The sequence below is a fragment of the Limulus polyphemus genome, unplaced genomic scaffold (genome assembly GCF_000517525.1).
Source record: "Limulus polyphemus unplaced genomic scaffold, Limulus_polyphemus-2.1.2 Scaffold530, whole genome shotgun sequence".
NCBI lineage: Eukaryota > Metazoa > Arthropoda > Merostomata > Xiphosura > Limulidae > Limulus > Limulus polyphemus.
The window spans coordinates 456,510-474,130 of record NW_013666140.1 but is presented as its reverse complement, the minus strand read 5'-3'; the positions used below and the strand labels follow the sequence as shown (position 1 = coordinate 474,130).

The 17,621-nt window shown below is 33.2% G+C and overlaps 1 protein-coding gene across 3 annotated transcripts in view; it reads right to left on the bottom strand.

Annotated features, from left to right (window-relative positions):
* The window catches only part of LOC106458898 (RNA pseudouridylate synthase domain-containing protein 2-like), a 37,832-nt gene extending 20,628 nt beyond the window's left edge, over positions 1 to 17,204 (bottom strand). The window contains exons 1-7 of one of the 3 annotated variants that reach the window (XM_013918462.2): positions 17,054 to 17,204; positions 16,342 to 16,504; positions 15,189 to 15,267; positions 14,817 to 14,938; positions 12,391 to 12,491; positions 2,779 to 2,866; positions 1,627 to 1,705 (exon numbers count right to left, since the gene is read on the bottom strand). In XM_013918462.2, coding sequence (XP_013773916.1) covers positions 1,627 to 1,705; positions 2,779 to 2,866; positions 12,391 to 12,491; positions 14,817 to 14,938; positions 15,189 to 15,267; positions 16,342 to 16,425 — 553 coding nt within the window. In that variant the 5' untranslated portion in view covers positions 16,426 to 16,504; positions 17,054 to 17,204. The other 2 variants (XM_013918460.2, XM_013918458.2) reach the window with 2 other exon arrangements.
* Between the last annotated feature and the right edge of the window lie 417 nt (positions 17,205 to 17,621).

The following is a 17,621-nucleotide window of genomic DNA, read 5'->3' as shown; positions in this document are numbered from 1 at the left end:
AGTGAAAACAATGAAGATTTTGTAGGTTTTGGACCAAACTAAATAACAGTAAACCTTTTTTTGATTTACGGTATTTTCTTATTTTCTTGTTTCGAGCTCTTTTGTGTTTAGAACAATATATACTAATTTTTTAAGTATCAAATTGAATTTTTGTTCAATAAAAATCTTTCAAATACAATTGTAGCTTTTTTTTCCCCAAAACTTTGTCTTCAAAATAAGGGTACGTCTTATACACCGGTGCATCTTATATTCTGAAAAATACGGTAAATAAAAACTTACTTAGTATTGTAGTACCATTAGTATAAAAAAGAAGGCTTAAGTTTCATTAAAAGTTAACAGCAAAATATAAGAAGACCCAGATAACTATTATATCTTGTTTTTCATGTACATTCTTTTAACTATTTATTATGTGACACAAGGTTAGATTAGGTAAGATAATTATAATAATAATAATTCTTCACGAGGTAAGTTTGTGAGCAGCGTGTGCATTATGTAATTCAATACAGTAAAATAAGTTGCACGTTTGCCAAGTGATTTACAACTTGTGTGGGAGGGTTATTAGTTAGGATAAATAATTATGGTTTCCTATTACAATTTACAGTGATTCCAGAAAGACAAAAGGGTAATTTAGAATTATTTCCTAATTTTTTATGGTAGATATGAGGTCAGTCAAATCGACTGGCCCTGTATATAGTTATAGTATATAAAATAACAGATAAAGTTTTTTGAGAAAAAAAAAAAACATTTGATGTGTATATTTAGAAGGTTTTGGGGATTATGCAAATGAAATTTGCAAATTTTCAGAAGAATATAGGTATTTTAGTCTTAACATGAAAATCATTTTGCACTTAGAACAGTCAACACTGTGGCTCCATATAATTATGGACAAAGTTCTTGTAAATATACTTAAAAATTCTGATTTTTTCTCTACAAAAGACCTTTAATGTTTACTGAAAGCTTGCCAAATTTTGTGAAGGTAGATTAAGTACTTTCAGAGTTATAGCATGTATACCACCATGGTTACATACAAGGTCATGTAAATGAGTCTTGCAATAGGGTTAAGCAGATTTATCTTCAAAGTGCATATTCAAGATTGCTTATCAAGCAGGAAAACAAAATTTTAAAAATTCAGTGCTGTGGTGTACTCCTTGTTGTTTGGCTGTTTCTGTTCCAAGTTATTAATGATGTTTCTTGAGGAGTTCTTGTTGAGTTAGACTATCTTCTTGTAATTCATATTCAACTAGAGTTTGAGATTAGATGGTGATTTCCTCTTTATTTATAACTGTGTTGGCATTAACCTTTTTTCTCCTGATACAATTGTTATGGCGCTGACTTTAAGTTCCTGGGGGCAGTAGCTTAAGAACTATTCAGCCATTAACTACAAAGTGGAACTTAATAATTCAAACTTTTAAAGGATTTGAACTAAAGGTCATAAACATCTTAGTCTTAGCTTATATAATTTATACAGTATATAAAGTTTTTTAGCAAACTCATTTAAGTTGTTAAGACAAAACTGTTAACATAAGCTCATCATTACTTTTAAAGATAAACACTGTAGGAGAAGCGAGATCTTAAGTCTTTATTATTTGCTCTAAAACCATTACATAAAATAAAATTGCTACTTACTATTCAAATTCTTCAAATTGTATTCCTTCCCCAGAATAAATGCTATAGAGTTATGTCTGTACCGCCCACATGGATGAACCTGCAGGAGTAATCATGCTGTGCAGTCAAATGTCAGAACTTGTTGCACTTAACTACTTTGAACACCAGAAAAACTTATTAACAAAACAGTATGGGTTTTTGTTAAACTTAGTTCAGTCTCTGTTCTCATACTTTTAACACTGGCTTTACACTCAACTTGACTCATTTAACAGTTTTCAGCAGAAAGATACAAGTATTCATTTCTTGTAAATAGATTATTCAAGAGATATCTTACAACACTACAAAAGCTAGAGCAAATATTAAAGGCACAACACTATATGACCCTCAGAAAGTAAGGTAAAATACTAAAGTAGATACAGCAAATAAGTTACAAAAGTACAGTAGCTGCAAGAAATGAGGAACAATACTACAGTAGCTACAGCAAATCAAATACAAAACATACAGTTGCTGCAAAAAATCAGATACAACTTTACACCAGCTACAACAAACAAGGTAAAATATTCAGAGATCAAGCCAGGTTCCCAAACATTACAGGGAGAGGTCACTTCTCCCTCCAGATGCCAACATGTAAAGATTTTTGAAAATGGGAGACTTCACTTTTCTGTATCAAATGTTTTCACAACATGAAAACACAATTTAATAAAGGAAATTTGGGGTTGGTAATTAAGCAGTAATAAGTTTTTTTAATTTAAATCTTTTTTTTTCAGAAACTAGAAAAACTGTTGTATTTATTTCCATTTTATTTTTTGCAATTTGAGTCAATAAAATAATCTGTCTATATTCAAAATAATATAAACCTATTTTTTAACCTATATTTCTTACACCTAAATTTTGAATGCTGGTCATGACTTGTAGTTTTAGCAGGATATTTGTGTCCATGTGCACTTATGCATTGCTTTTTCATGCATCTTAAAAAAATTGATAAATAAACAACACATCATTGTTGTTTGAAACTGCAATACAGCAGCACTTCCTAATGAAATCTTAATTTTGAGGGTGTTTTCTCCCCAAGTTACTGCAAATCTTGTGAACAACCTTAGATTAAAAAGTCAGAAATATGCTATTTGGTAGAAAATTCTCATTTGGAAATGAACATAAGAAATTTTTACGAACAGGAATTGATGGTGGTTTATCAATTATGACCAAGTCATCCGATTGATGAATGATTTTCAGAGGAGCAGCTAACACTGGAATTTCGTGCCTAAAACAGTAGAAAAAAAAATTAATGGTTTTAAAAATATTTCTAAATAATTACAGCTTCCTTTCAGAATTTACATTCTACTTACACAAAACATAATTCACATATAAGTAGCTGATTAAACATCCATGCAATCAAATATTAATTGGGAACTATTTTATGATCTCATTCAATTATAATATTGACAAAAAATAATAACTCCAGTTGCTGTTTGTTCATGAAAACAAAACAAGTATTTTTACATGGTATGTTTCACAAGATAAATATTCTCTTCCACTTAAACTTAATTTTAAGGTTTCAGCTGTTTCCTTCGTTATCATTTTATGTTCAAACTGTTAAATTAATAACTATATGGATATTAAATTTTGGTGTAGACATCTATTACAGTAAAAATACTAAATGAGCAGGTTAATTTAGACTAGTGAATTTAAACTATCAAAATTTTCTCATAAACTTTTCAAGATTTTTTTTCTGAAATTGTTAAAGAAAAAGACCTAACACATACTGAAAAAAATTGTAATGAAGTTTTGCAAAATTATGTTGTTTTTTTCAATATCAACTTACAAAACTTTAATAACTTCCATTGATGATCTAAAAGCTTCTAAATGCTACCCAATATATTCTTGCATTTCTGACAAAAAGGAAGCTTGTCTTACACATATAATAATATAGGTGTAGCATTGGGTATTCAAGATTCAGACAATTAGAAAAATAACTACAGTATGTGCAACAACCATTTCTTTTTTCACGGAACACATTTTTAAATAAAAGTATTCTCCTCACAATAAAGGGTATCACTTTTTAATATATAAAAACAATGCAGTTTATATCAGCACAATCCAAACACTTTTCCCTTGCAGTACTTCCCAGAAAAATTCTTTTTTAGAAAATGTTCACTTTTACTAAATCTTTTTCAATGAAGTATGAAAACTATGATTTGTAATTACTAGCGCAAACATCTGCCCTTAGGGTGATATTTCTGCTAGTAGAGTTAATTATTATTTTATTCTTAACTGAAACAGCTGTAAGTGATTTCCTTGTCCTTGGAAAGCCATTTGGCCAAACTTATAGTTTGAGTACATAGAGAGAGCGTTTATATTTTAGATGTATAATATACATGTACATAGAATCAACTTATACTAAAATATAAAGAAATATAGAAGCATGTTAGTGACAAATATGACCAGATTAATTTAATTTTAATAAAAAGAAAATTCACAATTTGAAATAACTCTGTTGCTGTTAGAGTGAGGCTTGATTTTTCCTCTCTTAAGCTTTTTATTTTTTATAAGACAGGAGGTAAGTACCTACTGAAAATACATTTCAGTGTAAAAAAAAATGTTAACTTTTATCTTCTGGTCTGTCAGTATTTATAGTTTCTGTTTGATTGTTGGCATATCTAAAAGTATCAGAAGGGAATGGAGAAAACCAAAAAAACAGAATCAAAAGAAAGATGTATGATATGATACACACAAGTCAATATTAAGAATATATAGAAATATTTTATTTTGAAATTAAGAAATCAAAAAGTAGATAATATTAAAACTTTGAATTATAGACTGTGTTTTAATGTCAAGTTTATTAACATACATTGGTAATAAAGTTGTTTAATTAAATTTGGAATGTAACACATAAAAAGGTCATGACATAGACTCTGACTTAGCTGCACATATCTTACTATTATGGACATAGTATGTATATATATCTATGTATGTGACTGAAATAAAAAATACAATATGGTGTTATCTATTGAATAGCACCACAAACAAAAATCCAGAAATAAATTTAACAAACACAAAACTATCTTGATCCTTGTTTGCCCTCTAAACATTATTAAAAAATATTTTTTGCTGTCAGTGCACCAGTCTTTATAACCCATCAGATTTGCATCATTTCTGAACATGTACATATCATGTGACTACTCTCCACCAATAGTATTGCTCCATCTATATTGGCACAGCTAGTTTCCTCTGCTATTCTCGCTCAATCCTCACTTTCAAGAATTGGCAGTTATTAACATAAAAACACTGGCAGTGGGGAGGAAATTGTCTGAGAGTAGGTAAGTACCTATCAGAAATACATTTTCAGCATAAGAAAATGTTAACTTCCAGTCCTACCTCCCCTCACACAAAGTTATAATCCCACATTGCAAAGGTGAAGTGGCCAGTTTAGGCATACAAATATCAAACCAAGTGGATATCCACTGCTGAGAATGAACGGGTGTGCTACGAGATGAAAATGAAGCACACCAGTTGGGTACCTCACTACTTCTGGAACAGGTATACACTTTGCCCAGGAAACAGGAAAGTAACACAAAATGGGTGGAATGGAAAAAACAAGCACAACTGAATACAATAATAATATTTACGGCTCTAGACAAGAGATGGTGGTGCTGGATGTACAGAAGAACATATTTACCATTTTTCACAGGATTGTGTCTGATATTGTAACAGTGTGAAAAATGGAATAACATGTGGCTGGAGAATGAGGACCATGTGATGTATACATGAAGATATCAATAGATTAAGGAAATTGTCTGAAGCAGTTCACCCAAGCAAAAACGTCCAAGGGAAATGTCATTTGATGACATCAATTGAATAAGGTAGTTGGTCTATTGAAATCCACCTGGGCAAAAACATCCAGGGGAAAATCAAGAAGGATTATCTGTTTTTGTCAATTGATGAAGTTATACTGTCTAGTGAGGTCCACCTGGGTAAAAAAATCCAGGGGTAACTCAAGTTGGATTTTGATGTTGTGACCCATTGATGAAGTTTTATTATCTAATATGGTCCACCTGGGCAAAATCATCCAGGGGAATAATAATGGTTGGAGAAAGCTTGAATGGGTAATGATGAAAAACTTTAATATAAGTTTAACATAACAGCAAATGTACAACGTTTCGACAAGGTTTTGTCATCATCATGGGAAGTGTTGAGAGAATAAACATGAGTATTGGAAAGTAAATATCAAAACCCACTCAGGAGAAAGCCTCCACTGTCCAGCAACTGGGAACTGGGAGTGGTAAGGACTCCCATGCTCCATTAGAAGAAAAAAGGAGGTGAAAAAATGTAGTGGGGAGTCAGGAAGAATGTCACACTTGAAACTATGAAATAGGTGTCTGCAATTTCCTTTTTGAAAACCTGCCGACCCTGATATGTACAATCAAAGCGTCGGCAGGGATGAGAAAAAAATCCCTTTCTGTTTTACTCATGAAGTCCACGATTGAAACTGATTGATATCTAGTACGTATATATCTATATATACCACTGAGTAAGCAGCCAATGGTCTGACAGAAACATCCCATCTCAACAGTGAGCATTATATAGTTACTCTAAACTAGTGCGGGTTTGAGGTAAAGTATACCTGACCAGGCAATTCCCACCATAAGGTGGGATCCATAAAGATGTTACAATTAGGGAGCTAAAAAGAAAACATAAAAGACAGCAAGTGATCAGACTTACCTCAGTCAAAGGTGAATGGACTGGACATGTGGATAATGCCAGAGGAAGAAACAGCCAGGTCATACAGATAATGTGCAACAAAGGTTTTGGGAGTAGTCCACATTCCAGCCTGAATGACCTCCTTGAAAAGACAGCAAAGGTGAAAAGCTAAAGACATAGTAACATGACGAATTTGATGTGAAGAAACGTTATAGAGATAGCAACCTTCCATGGACAAGTCCGAATACACCAGCCTTACGAGTTGACGAATCCAACCAGTGAAGGTAACAGGTGACATAACACGGGAGACAGAAGGATTTAAACAGTTGGGAACGCAAACTCCAACAGGAGGCAGTATGAGCCACGTAACACATCAAGGGGCGAACTAGACAAAGATGTCTACCTAGATCACAATGAGAGTACAGTTGGGAAACTGAGGGTAAAGAAATGGGTGAGAAAGCCACACCATCTTCCCAGGCAGCATAAGTCTTGGAGAGGAAGGACTGGTAAGGGTAGAGGAAAACATAAGAGGAATAGTAATGGGTGTGGGAAACATTAATGGCATAAATAATCGATTGATGATGACCACAAGCAAAGCGGAGGAGGAAATAGATCTTAAGGGAAACATGATACAAGGAAGAAGTAGCAAGAGTTTCAAAAGGAGAATGAGAAAGTGCATTAAGGACCACATTAAGATCCCAATCCGGTAAAACAAAGGAATGTGGAGGACAGACAATATGAAAGGAACTGAAAAAGAGGGAAATAACAGGGGGAGGAGAAAACTTTTCAAAACCAAGAGAAATGGAAGGAATACAACAGGGTAGCCTGATAACTAAATACAACTGAAACAGATAAACCCTGATCAAACAACCAGGTGAAGAATTGGGAAAACTGAGAGACCGATGGACAGAAGGGATGGAAGCCACAGTGAACAGACCAAAGTCAGAAAGTAAACTAACACCTTTGGTAAATTGTCAAGAATGAAGGTTTGATGGTTTGGGAAAGGGAAGATGCAACTCGAGAAGTCAGGCCCTGGACTGAGGCAATGGACCTGACAAAAGTCAATCGTGAAGACAGAGTTTGATGACATTGGGATGAACGTCTGATTGAGGTTGACAGAGGAGCAACCAAGACAAAGGTAAAGGCAGGGGATGTTGCACAAATAAAGGCCAAAGCAGAGGGAACTATGGCTGAGTAGGCCAACGTGGAGCAACAAGCAAGACTAGACAAGGAGTGGTCTGGATGGCGATAGAACTCTAGATAGGAGTCAGATTGGAGGATAAGGATAGATGTGAAGTCCCCTCCAATCCTGAATGAATGCATGTACTGCCAGAGCTGATGGGTGTGGAACGGGAGACCAAACGGAAGGAAGTTTGATGTCCAGTGAGTGGCAAATGCATTGATATGAGGTGTTCCCAGTAAAGAACACACTCATTGAAAGACCTGTGGATGAAGGGACAACTCTGTGGGGAGAACCTGGTTGGGACAAGATAAATAATCTGCAACCAGATTCATAGCACCAGGAACATGACAAGTCAAGACCACAATGTAGTGATCGTGAGCCTAGAAAAGAAGATCCAGAGTCCAAAAACACAGAGATTTTGCTCCACCTTGATTTGCAAGATAATTGACGAAAGTGGAACTGTCTGAGTGCACCATAACCACCCACCCCCTTCAGGAGTGGATGGAAATGGGTCAAATCTCAACAAACTGCTAAGAGCTCGAGGAAACCTCCTGTGAGTTGAGGAAAGCCCTCCAACCCACCAAAGATGCATCTGTGAAAAGATGGAACTCCGAACAAGGTGCAAAAATGGGAACCCCCACCATGGTATGATCCCTGTCATGAGCCACCAAGGAAAATGGCCATGATCACGGAAGAAAAGGTAGCAGCATGGTCCAAGGGATTGAGGGCAAAGTTCCACTGAAGTGAACATGTGACCTTGGCCCATGGGAATGAGAGCTTCCAAGGAAGCCCATATCCCCAAAAGAGATAGAACTTCTCACACTGTGAGAGAATGAGAGGTAAGGGCCTTCAAGACTGTCTCCTATATATCCCTGAGATGAAGACGAGAAGGCTGGGCTCGTCTGAGGTGTGAATTGAAGTAAACCTCCAAATGAACCAGGTATTATGTGGAGGTTAAGAATAGACTTCTCCAACTTGAACAGAAAAGCCATCTGTGCTGCTTCCTGGAGAAGTAAACATTTGTGATCATCTGACTGAGCATGGGAAGAGACAAGCAGGAGCCATATGTCCCAACGAGTGAAGGTGACGAGCAAACGTGCAAACCACTCGACCAAATACATAAGGAGTCGAAGAGAGACCAAACAGCAGTGCCCTGAACTAGAACACATGACCCTTGTGAATAACTCAAAGAAAAGAACTGGACTCTGAAACAATCAGGATGTGAAGACAGTATTCCCTCATGTCATATTTGGTTATTCAGAGTCCTGGGGAAAACACCCATGGAAGTGAAAAGTAGGACTCCATAGTGAAGCGAGTGGGGTCCAGAAAGGAATTCAACCAGAACAGGTCTATGATTGGTCTCCAATCACCCATATTCTTGGGGACAACAAAGAGATGGGAGTAAAACCCCAGTCGAGTGGGTAACACCTGCTCAATAGCTCCTTTGTGCAGTAGGTCTTGAATGGCTTTGGAAAGACGACTTAGAGAGGAATGATCGTGAGGAGGAGGAAAGTAAATTAGTGAAAGGGAAATGGGGTGAGGACCAGAACCAAAGGCAGAAACCATACATCAGAGCCCTCAGATCTGTCGTCAAGTGCCACCACACAGCTGAAAAGTGGAGCAATCTGGCCCCCACCAGACTGGGAACCTCCGTCGTGTCACCGCTAACACTGGCTTCTGGTCAAATGGGTGCAGAAAATACAAGGATAGGGTTTGGAATGCCTGGAGCAAGGTAAGGGTCAGAGTGTGGAAGCATCAGGGCAGGAAACCAGGACAGGAGAATTCTGGAAGGATGAGACAACCACTTGGCAAGGAAGGATAAGAAAGAATGCAACCTAGCCACATTAATCTGGGACTCCAAGGAATCTGGAGGGCCTCTAAAAATGGTTTCACATGGAGCCTGATGGAAATTCCACAGGGAGGAAAGGGGAAGACACACTCCCTCAAGTAATACATCCCTCCCTAATAAATCCCAACAACATAACAGCTACATATTGAGAGAAAGGGTGAATGGCAATAAGTGAGCCATAGTGGTTCATAGAAGGGTCCCGAGTTCATCTACAAAGGCTTCAGGTGATTGGCAAAATGCTTCAGACAATAATTGGAGGGAAGAAAGATAACATAAAATGGAGGTCAGGGGAAGACGAATCCTGGAAAACTGAGTTTGATTAAAGTGGACTGAAGTGCCAGAATTCGAGCCCCACAGGAGAAGGAAAGGTTCCAAATGAAGAGAATCCATAAAAGGATCTGAGGCTCCATAATAAGCCAAGGCATATTGGTCCAACAAACAAGGGTGACGGAGCATGCCTACACCTGACTGTAGTTGGTCAGAAAATATCTGAACACTTATGTTGAGTGAAGGAGGAACAATACGATAATCCCAATAAAGAAGGTGAAGAGTCATGGCCATAGGGGGAAATACTCAAAATATGACATACCTGATTAACCAGTTGCAAGAAAGGAGTGGGAGGTGAAATCTCCTGACTGGGTGTAGAATGTATTGGACCAAAAAAGAAGGTGCCAAAAAAATAGAGTCCCAATTTTCTTCATCTGGGTGGTAGTCTTCCTCAGAAACAGGTTCAGTTGGAAAAAAGAGAAGAATTCGCCAGCCAAACCTAAGACTCTAGCTCTCTGCATACCAAGGTTTGTACTTCCTCAACAGATAAAGTCAACCCCACATCCTGGGAAGTTGTGCCATGTGTGTCATCTACTGCTGTGGTAATTTCATTGTCCTGCACATTAAACCTCGATTTTATACAAAGAACACGTAGTAATAATTGGAAACTAGAAATTGTTTTGAATGCTAAATTCTGTAAACAATTGAAATTCAAACAAAAAAATTAGTAAATTGGTGAATAAACTTTGTCAGAAACGGCAACAAATCATAAGCAAAAATCTTAGTCCCACTTGGAAAGTTTAAGCACACATCTAAACAAAGTCATGCCAATCAAAAAAGAGAGCCTGAGTGGGAATAGCAGAGGGAGCTAGCTGTGCCACTATAGATGGTGCAATACTACTGGTGGAGAGTATTCATATCAAATGTACATGTTCAGAAATGGTGCGAAACTGATAGGGTATAAAGAATGGTGTGCTGGCAGCAAAAATATTTTTTTTAGCAATGCTTATAGGGCAAACAAGGATTGAGATAGCTTTGTAAGAGAGGTAAGATCATTTTGGAACTGAGACATAACTCTGTGACACCCACCATTAAGTCTCCTCCCATCATGTCACTGCTACAAACAATCTTCTATAGGCAAATTTATAACCAATCGAAAGAGAATTTTCCCCCCTAAAAGAATCAACAAATTGTTGTTTCTTTTTGATGCACAATTGTAGACAGTTTGCCTCAAACAGTTTAAGCATGATTATTGAGCTCCAAGTGTCTAATGGAAATTTTTTAAACCTATTTGTAGTTTAATTAAAAACAATGCTTAAGGGCTTTCCATTCTAGCACTTGATGTATGTTCTGTGTCCTAAGATACACATCCGAAAGCTTAAATAATTTTTATTTGAAGAGCTAGCTTAGTAAAAAAAAGTGAAGCCAAGCTCAGTTATGGTGTGCACTTGCAAAGATCACACGAGTCATGAACTTTGTTTGTCACAAATTATCCTGCACTGTGATTATTGTTTTTAATGGGAGAATTAATGCTGAAGCAAATACTAAGTACATTAATAAAACCATAAACTTACAGAAAATAGATATGAAAAGGTTCAAATTGAAAACTGTGAAGATACAAAACTACATGAAACAGGGGAAATTATGCAAAAATCTGATTTTTTGTGCCCAACGGAATTGTAACATTTACAAAAAGCTTGCTAAGTTTCGTGAAGGTACAAGTAGTAAATTTAGAATTATAGTAATGATCACTATGTATAGCTTCACAGATACAAGGTCAGTCAAACAGGCAGATGCAATGCACAGTATGTCAAAAATAGTAAACAAAGAAATCATTATCTTTCCAATAAAGCCACTGTTTCCTTCCAAACATTATTCATCAAATTAAGATTAACAGGCAATGCCAAAACTAAAAAAGTATGTTGCATGTGAAAGCTTGTTCAAGAAGCTTGTTTGCTTTATTCTTTAATATATATATTTATTCCAAAAAAAATTATTATTGAAAGAAAACTAGAAATGAATAGCAGAATTGCTAGAGCATATAATGAAAGTTTCCTTTAGATCAAACATATATATTTAATAGTTATTCCTGTTACCTTTAAAATTACCTGATTTTAGAGATGATAATGTGTAGCATGTTTTAGATATTGTTCAGAATTTAAATATTGCCTACACAAATATTATTTGTCCTTAAACTTTCTGTATCATAATATTTTGTTCAACTCATAAGTGCCTTGGACAAAATAATACAAGTAATGTATTATTTTGTAAATTATTTAAAATATGTTTCTCAGGACTCAAGCCTTAAAAACTCAAACAAAAATGTGATACATTCAAAACATATTCTTTTATTATCAAAGTTATTAACATCTCTTTCATTTACTAATCTCAAAAAATTCCCTTGACCTTTTAGTTACACTTTCTTCTAAACATTCTAATACTGCTAGTAAGGTTCTATTATTTTATATAATCTTATCTATAGCTTTAGAAAGATAATGATAAAAAAACATACAACACAAGATTAAACACTTCGATGCAAGATTTAATATGATTATTTTTACATTTATTATATTCAAAACAGTAAAAATAAATGTAATCTATCCTTAAAACTTGAAAATAACAGTAAATTTTACAAACTTACATGAAAAGAATTATTACTACTTAAATGGTTAAGAAGTATGAAATACAACACCATAGTTATTAGCTTATAATTCTTATTGTGGTTAATTTTTGGAATGTATGAATAAGTATCTTACTTTATCCTTCATCACTTAGTATAGTACTTTACCTGTGTACTTTGTTAGCTATCAAATCATTATCCCGCAGAACATAATCTGTCCCCACCATTTTTCCATTCACAGTTACACTCCCTGATAGAACAGCTTTTACCTGAGAACAAAAGTTATAATATCAACATTCCAACTTTAGGTATCCCTACGAGATTATACATTTTTTTGAAAAGTACCATCTTAGAGATAAATGAAACTAATTTGTGAGTAAACTAGCAAATTGTTGTGTTGAGAAATCAAAAAAGATTTAAAACATGTAGCACTTATTAATTTGTTTTTATAATAAGCTTTAAAGGAAGCCATGAGTAATGTAGCAGGGAATAAAGCCCTCTACTGATTCATGAAAGGTAAAGTTATTCAGGAATATCTGTTTAGGATGTCAATTACATAAACAAAATTTAAAATATGCATGTTAAAATTCCTATGCAAGTCTGAATAACAGATCTCAGGATTTTTATCAATAACATGAAGAAACTTTAGAAATTCTCAAATACTCAATCTAAAAACACTTCCAGATGAGACATGGCATATATGAAAAAAGAACAAACTTATTTTTAGGTGATATTTGTACAAGCTCACAGCTTTGAAAATTTGAAAAGATTTTATTGTGATATCTTCTTTTAAGAAACAATTAAATGTTTACCTTTTCTGTAGACTTTAATTATCGAATTTTGTCTTCCTAAATTCTTTTAAACTTTCCTATAGTTTTTATTTTATAAAACTGTAAATTTTAGCTTTATTTTGTTTAGAAAGACAGATAACATAGTTTCACCATGTTTATGATACCTAGCATACAGTAAATATAACACTTTTTCTACCTCAAATTATAAACAAACCTGACTTTTTTATTGTTAATCAGCAGAAGGCTTCATTTAATATATGTAATAAGTTTTGAACCCATTTTATATTAATTTACATATTTTTTTATTTCTTTTAAGTGATTTCCTATGCCCATTCAAGAAGTTATTTGTCAATAAGGACGACTGTAAATATGTACAAACAACAACAGCCTTGTTAGCAAAAAACAACTTGATCCAGCCGAGTGCAAAATGATCTAACTAAGCCTACCTTATCTTGTTCCATGAGAAACATTTATTTTCCTATTATAATGCAACATCATGATTCAAAAATATTATAAAGCAAACTTTGAAATAAAATCAAGACTATAATGGTGGTGGAATATTTTCAGAAATATCTTTTCTTCTTCCATCATATCACCAAACCAAGTTTTTATCACCTTGTTATGTTCTCTACATGAGTCTTCACTGAACCAGAAGCCATACTGGTTTATAAATATTTAAATCATTAGCCTATAACTTCTCCAAGCTGAGATACAGGCAATTACATCATACAATGATGATCAAAGTTGAGAAAACATAATTAGTTAAAATTGATAAAATAACATTTGTATTGAAGTTACAAGATTCAAAATGTGTTATTTTGTTAAAAACTATTTTAACTTTCTCCCTAGGGGCCTTTAAACACATGTCATGCTCAGAAAAAATTAGGAAATTCATAAACACTAATATTTTTGCTTGGACCACATTATGTTTGTTTATAGAGCCTTTAAAATAACAAATATAAATCTGGTGTTCCATCTATAACTTAATAACATCAAGAATTATCTCAAGAAGAATTTGTTTCTTGAAAACTTTATTACCAAAATCAAGAAAAATTACCTACAAAATGTGAACAACAACCAAGCACCAGTGTTTGATGTATCTAAATTACCTCTAACCAATAGTCTTATCATTTTTAGGTTCTTCAAGTTTTAAAATAAAGAAAATATATTGAAAATTTACATGTACCTATTACAAACATATTTATTATCAGTTCCACAGTATGCCATTAGCAGCTAAAATCAAATCAAATCCCAAACCAATCAATAGAAATCATTCCAGTATTTTCTTAAATTCAACAACATATGTAACAGGACACTTTGCAGTAAAGACTACAGCATGCTCTCCTCATTGCAGATAAGAGCTTTATTAACTAGACATATGGAGCTAAGCCTAAATGACACCCCTTTGTCTTTTCCCATATGTTTGGAAACCTATTTAGGTTTTACTGTCATTGTAATTATAAATGATACATTTCATTGTCTTACTTCAACTACTAGTAATACAAAGAAAAACTAACAATACAAGACTACTGGAAGACAAAGTACTATTTTTGTATTCTATTCAGCCAATGAATAAAAAATTTATATCTATTTGTGAAAGGAAAAGACTGAAGAAACACGAGCAACTATTCACACTTCCATGAAATTTTATTTTTTACACAGCTAGTTGTTTATATTAAGTTACCAGAGTTTATTCAAATCTTAAAAACCATGTATGATTGTAACAGGTGTAATCATAGCAATATTTCACATCACAACATCTCAGTTCACTTTACAAAAATTATTAAAGATTTTTGAACTTACATATTCTTCTCTTGGGTGTGCTCTAAATTCTCGAGCATATATATCCATAAGTTTTTCTCCTGCCCATCGACCTTTACAGTATGAAGTATATGTAAATATATAAGGATAAACCTTCCGCAAACCTGAAAAATGCAGGAACAGTTTTTGATGCAAAGGAACGAATCTGAAGGTAATAAATTATAAAACCTTTTAAATAAAATCCTCTCATTTTTTAATAAAATTATGAAATATCAAAATTTTTTAAAACAGCAATTTATAATAAAAAAGGTTAAAAAAAGAAATATGGAATTGAAATAAAACTTCCACGAATAAAATTCAAAAAAGCTTCATCTGTAAATGCACTATACAAATGTCTTTTGATTTACACATTACCATTCTCAATGTAGTAATCTGTTTCATCAAATTTCTCTTCTCCAAATCCAGGTCGAAATGGCTTGTTACTCCCTTTCACCTAAAGTGAAATTAAGTTAAAATAATATTATTTGAAAACTTTATCTGTTTTATAATTATACAGTGAACAATCATGTTTTTACATCATATCAACTTATCAAATTTATTAAAAATTTGACTGTAAATGAATATATTTTTTTAAATATTAAAATCACATACCATCTATTTCAACACAAATTATCATTAGTTTTAAGTCCCACCTTCAACATAAACTTCATTAATTATCATTGTGTGAAAATCTAATGACATTAAACTTCCTTTATAGAAATGACATTTCATGGGACTTTTACCTTCATTAATGTACAATGTAATTTAGAAATTGTTTGGTATAATATCCATATAATTTCTCAGTAAAAGCTAAAGAACATCTACCAGAACACAATTTTTAATAAATATTTATAACAAAAGGCACTTTATGTGCCTAGAACATTACCTAAAATGACATGATTCTGTATTACATTAGATATTTCAAACAACCTGAATTGCACATATGAAATGTGAAGTTACTAGTAAATAAACTTAAATGGTTTGGATAATAAAGTTGCTACCAAAATATCAATAACAAAAAGGCTCTCAACATGTCAAAGCTTTTAAACATAATACTCTTTATTCTTTTTTCAGTTGTTTCTCAAAATTTCCTACACTGTTAAATAAAAGGTCACAAATATGAGAAAAAAAAAAAAAGAGTAAATATCAGGCATGATGGATAATGTCGTGAGATGTTCCATTGTTATTTCTCATCACTTTCTAGGTTCACTGCCCATTACTGAGGTGTAATATGCTAAAAAAATGTGGAAATGTTGATTAAATTAATAAATTATTCAATCACCTCATCTAACTTATTCCTCATTAATTTTCTTAAATACTATTGTCTATACCTTTAGTTGTTGAATTGAATTCATTAGTAAGCAGTAGTACTATACTGATAAGTTCAAACATTTATCTGAACCACATTCTTTGTAAGCTTATTATGCATTGTTATCCATTTAAATGCACCAAACTAATTAATATAATTTTGGAATACAGGTTGTACCTTCAACATTATTTAAAATTATTAACACATTAGTCTGTATACCTTCTTCTTATAGGTAGTCGACAAAACATTCTCCTTTGCTTTGCGCTTTACAGCTTTGTTCTCTGTCAGATTGGATACTTCCATAACTTTTAATTTGTTTCCAGTGTGGGATGACGATGAATGGACAGTCAAATCACAACTTGTACGAGTTAGCCTAAGAGTCCTTGTAAATAAGGTCATGTTAAGAATTCTTTTCAAACAAAATATGCTTAAGATTAAACTTACATTCACTGATGTGATACTGATAGCAATGATACTACTAGTACTACTGTACTAGTTGTAGTAAAGATAATATTAATAGTCTAACTCTATGAGTATGTCTATTAGTATAACTGTTAATATTCCTCTTACAAGTTATAGTATTAGCAATTAGTCAATAATCTGTTTCTCACTTTCTCAGTTTCTGCATACCACAGGCCTACGCTGTAGAAATATAATGTTTCTATATTTAATATTTATTATTAATAAATTGTTTTTGATATTAAGGTGACACACTGCTCAGAACTTGTATTTACAAGTATTTTTTTTTATATTTCAAAAGTAATAATACTACTAATACTATTAATTTTATTACAGTATTACTATTAGTAAGGAAAATACACTATACCCTACAGAAGTAATGTGTAAAGACAACTACTGAAGTAGGCCCATACGGTCTGTACAAATCATGAAGTTAAGTAAAGTATTCATGGAAACAGTACACAGAGCTTACCAATAGCAACAGTTCTATATACGTTTTCTTTAATATTACTATATTATCTATATACACTAATACAGCAATTAACATTTAACATGCAAGTTATATATTTTCAAAAATTAGTACTGAAACACGATGTTGACTTCGGAAAGGGTGTTTTAGTGACAAGATATCCTAATCATGGTTTTGTGAAACATTTTATTTTTCAATAGTTCAAGATAAAATTTAATCTCGTTAAACTTGAAAATCTAGAAATATATTACAATACTGAAGTGTCAGTAGAATTTATCCTTGTTTCCTTTGAAAAAAATTCTCTGATAAAATCAAAGATATATATATATCAGAAAATAATATTTCTACGTCTCCCTTTGTTAGTTAATTTTCCGTAAATTCGTTCCGACGAAACTTTAGCGACACAAGTCCTTTGTTAAACAAAACTGGTTTATTCTTTTCGAATACAACTTACGATACACTTAATTTCAACAGTCGCTCTATAACAAACGCTCACGTTTCACGTGGCCAACAATATTTTGTACGCATACATTCAATTACTCATTATCTACACACATTGTCCCGTCACGTT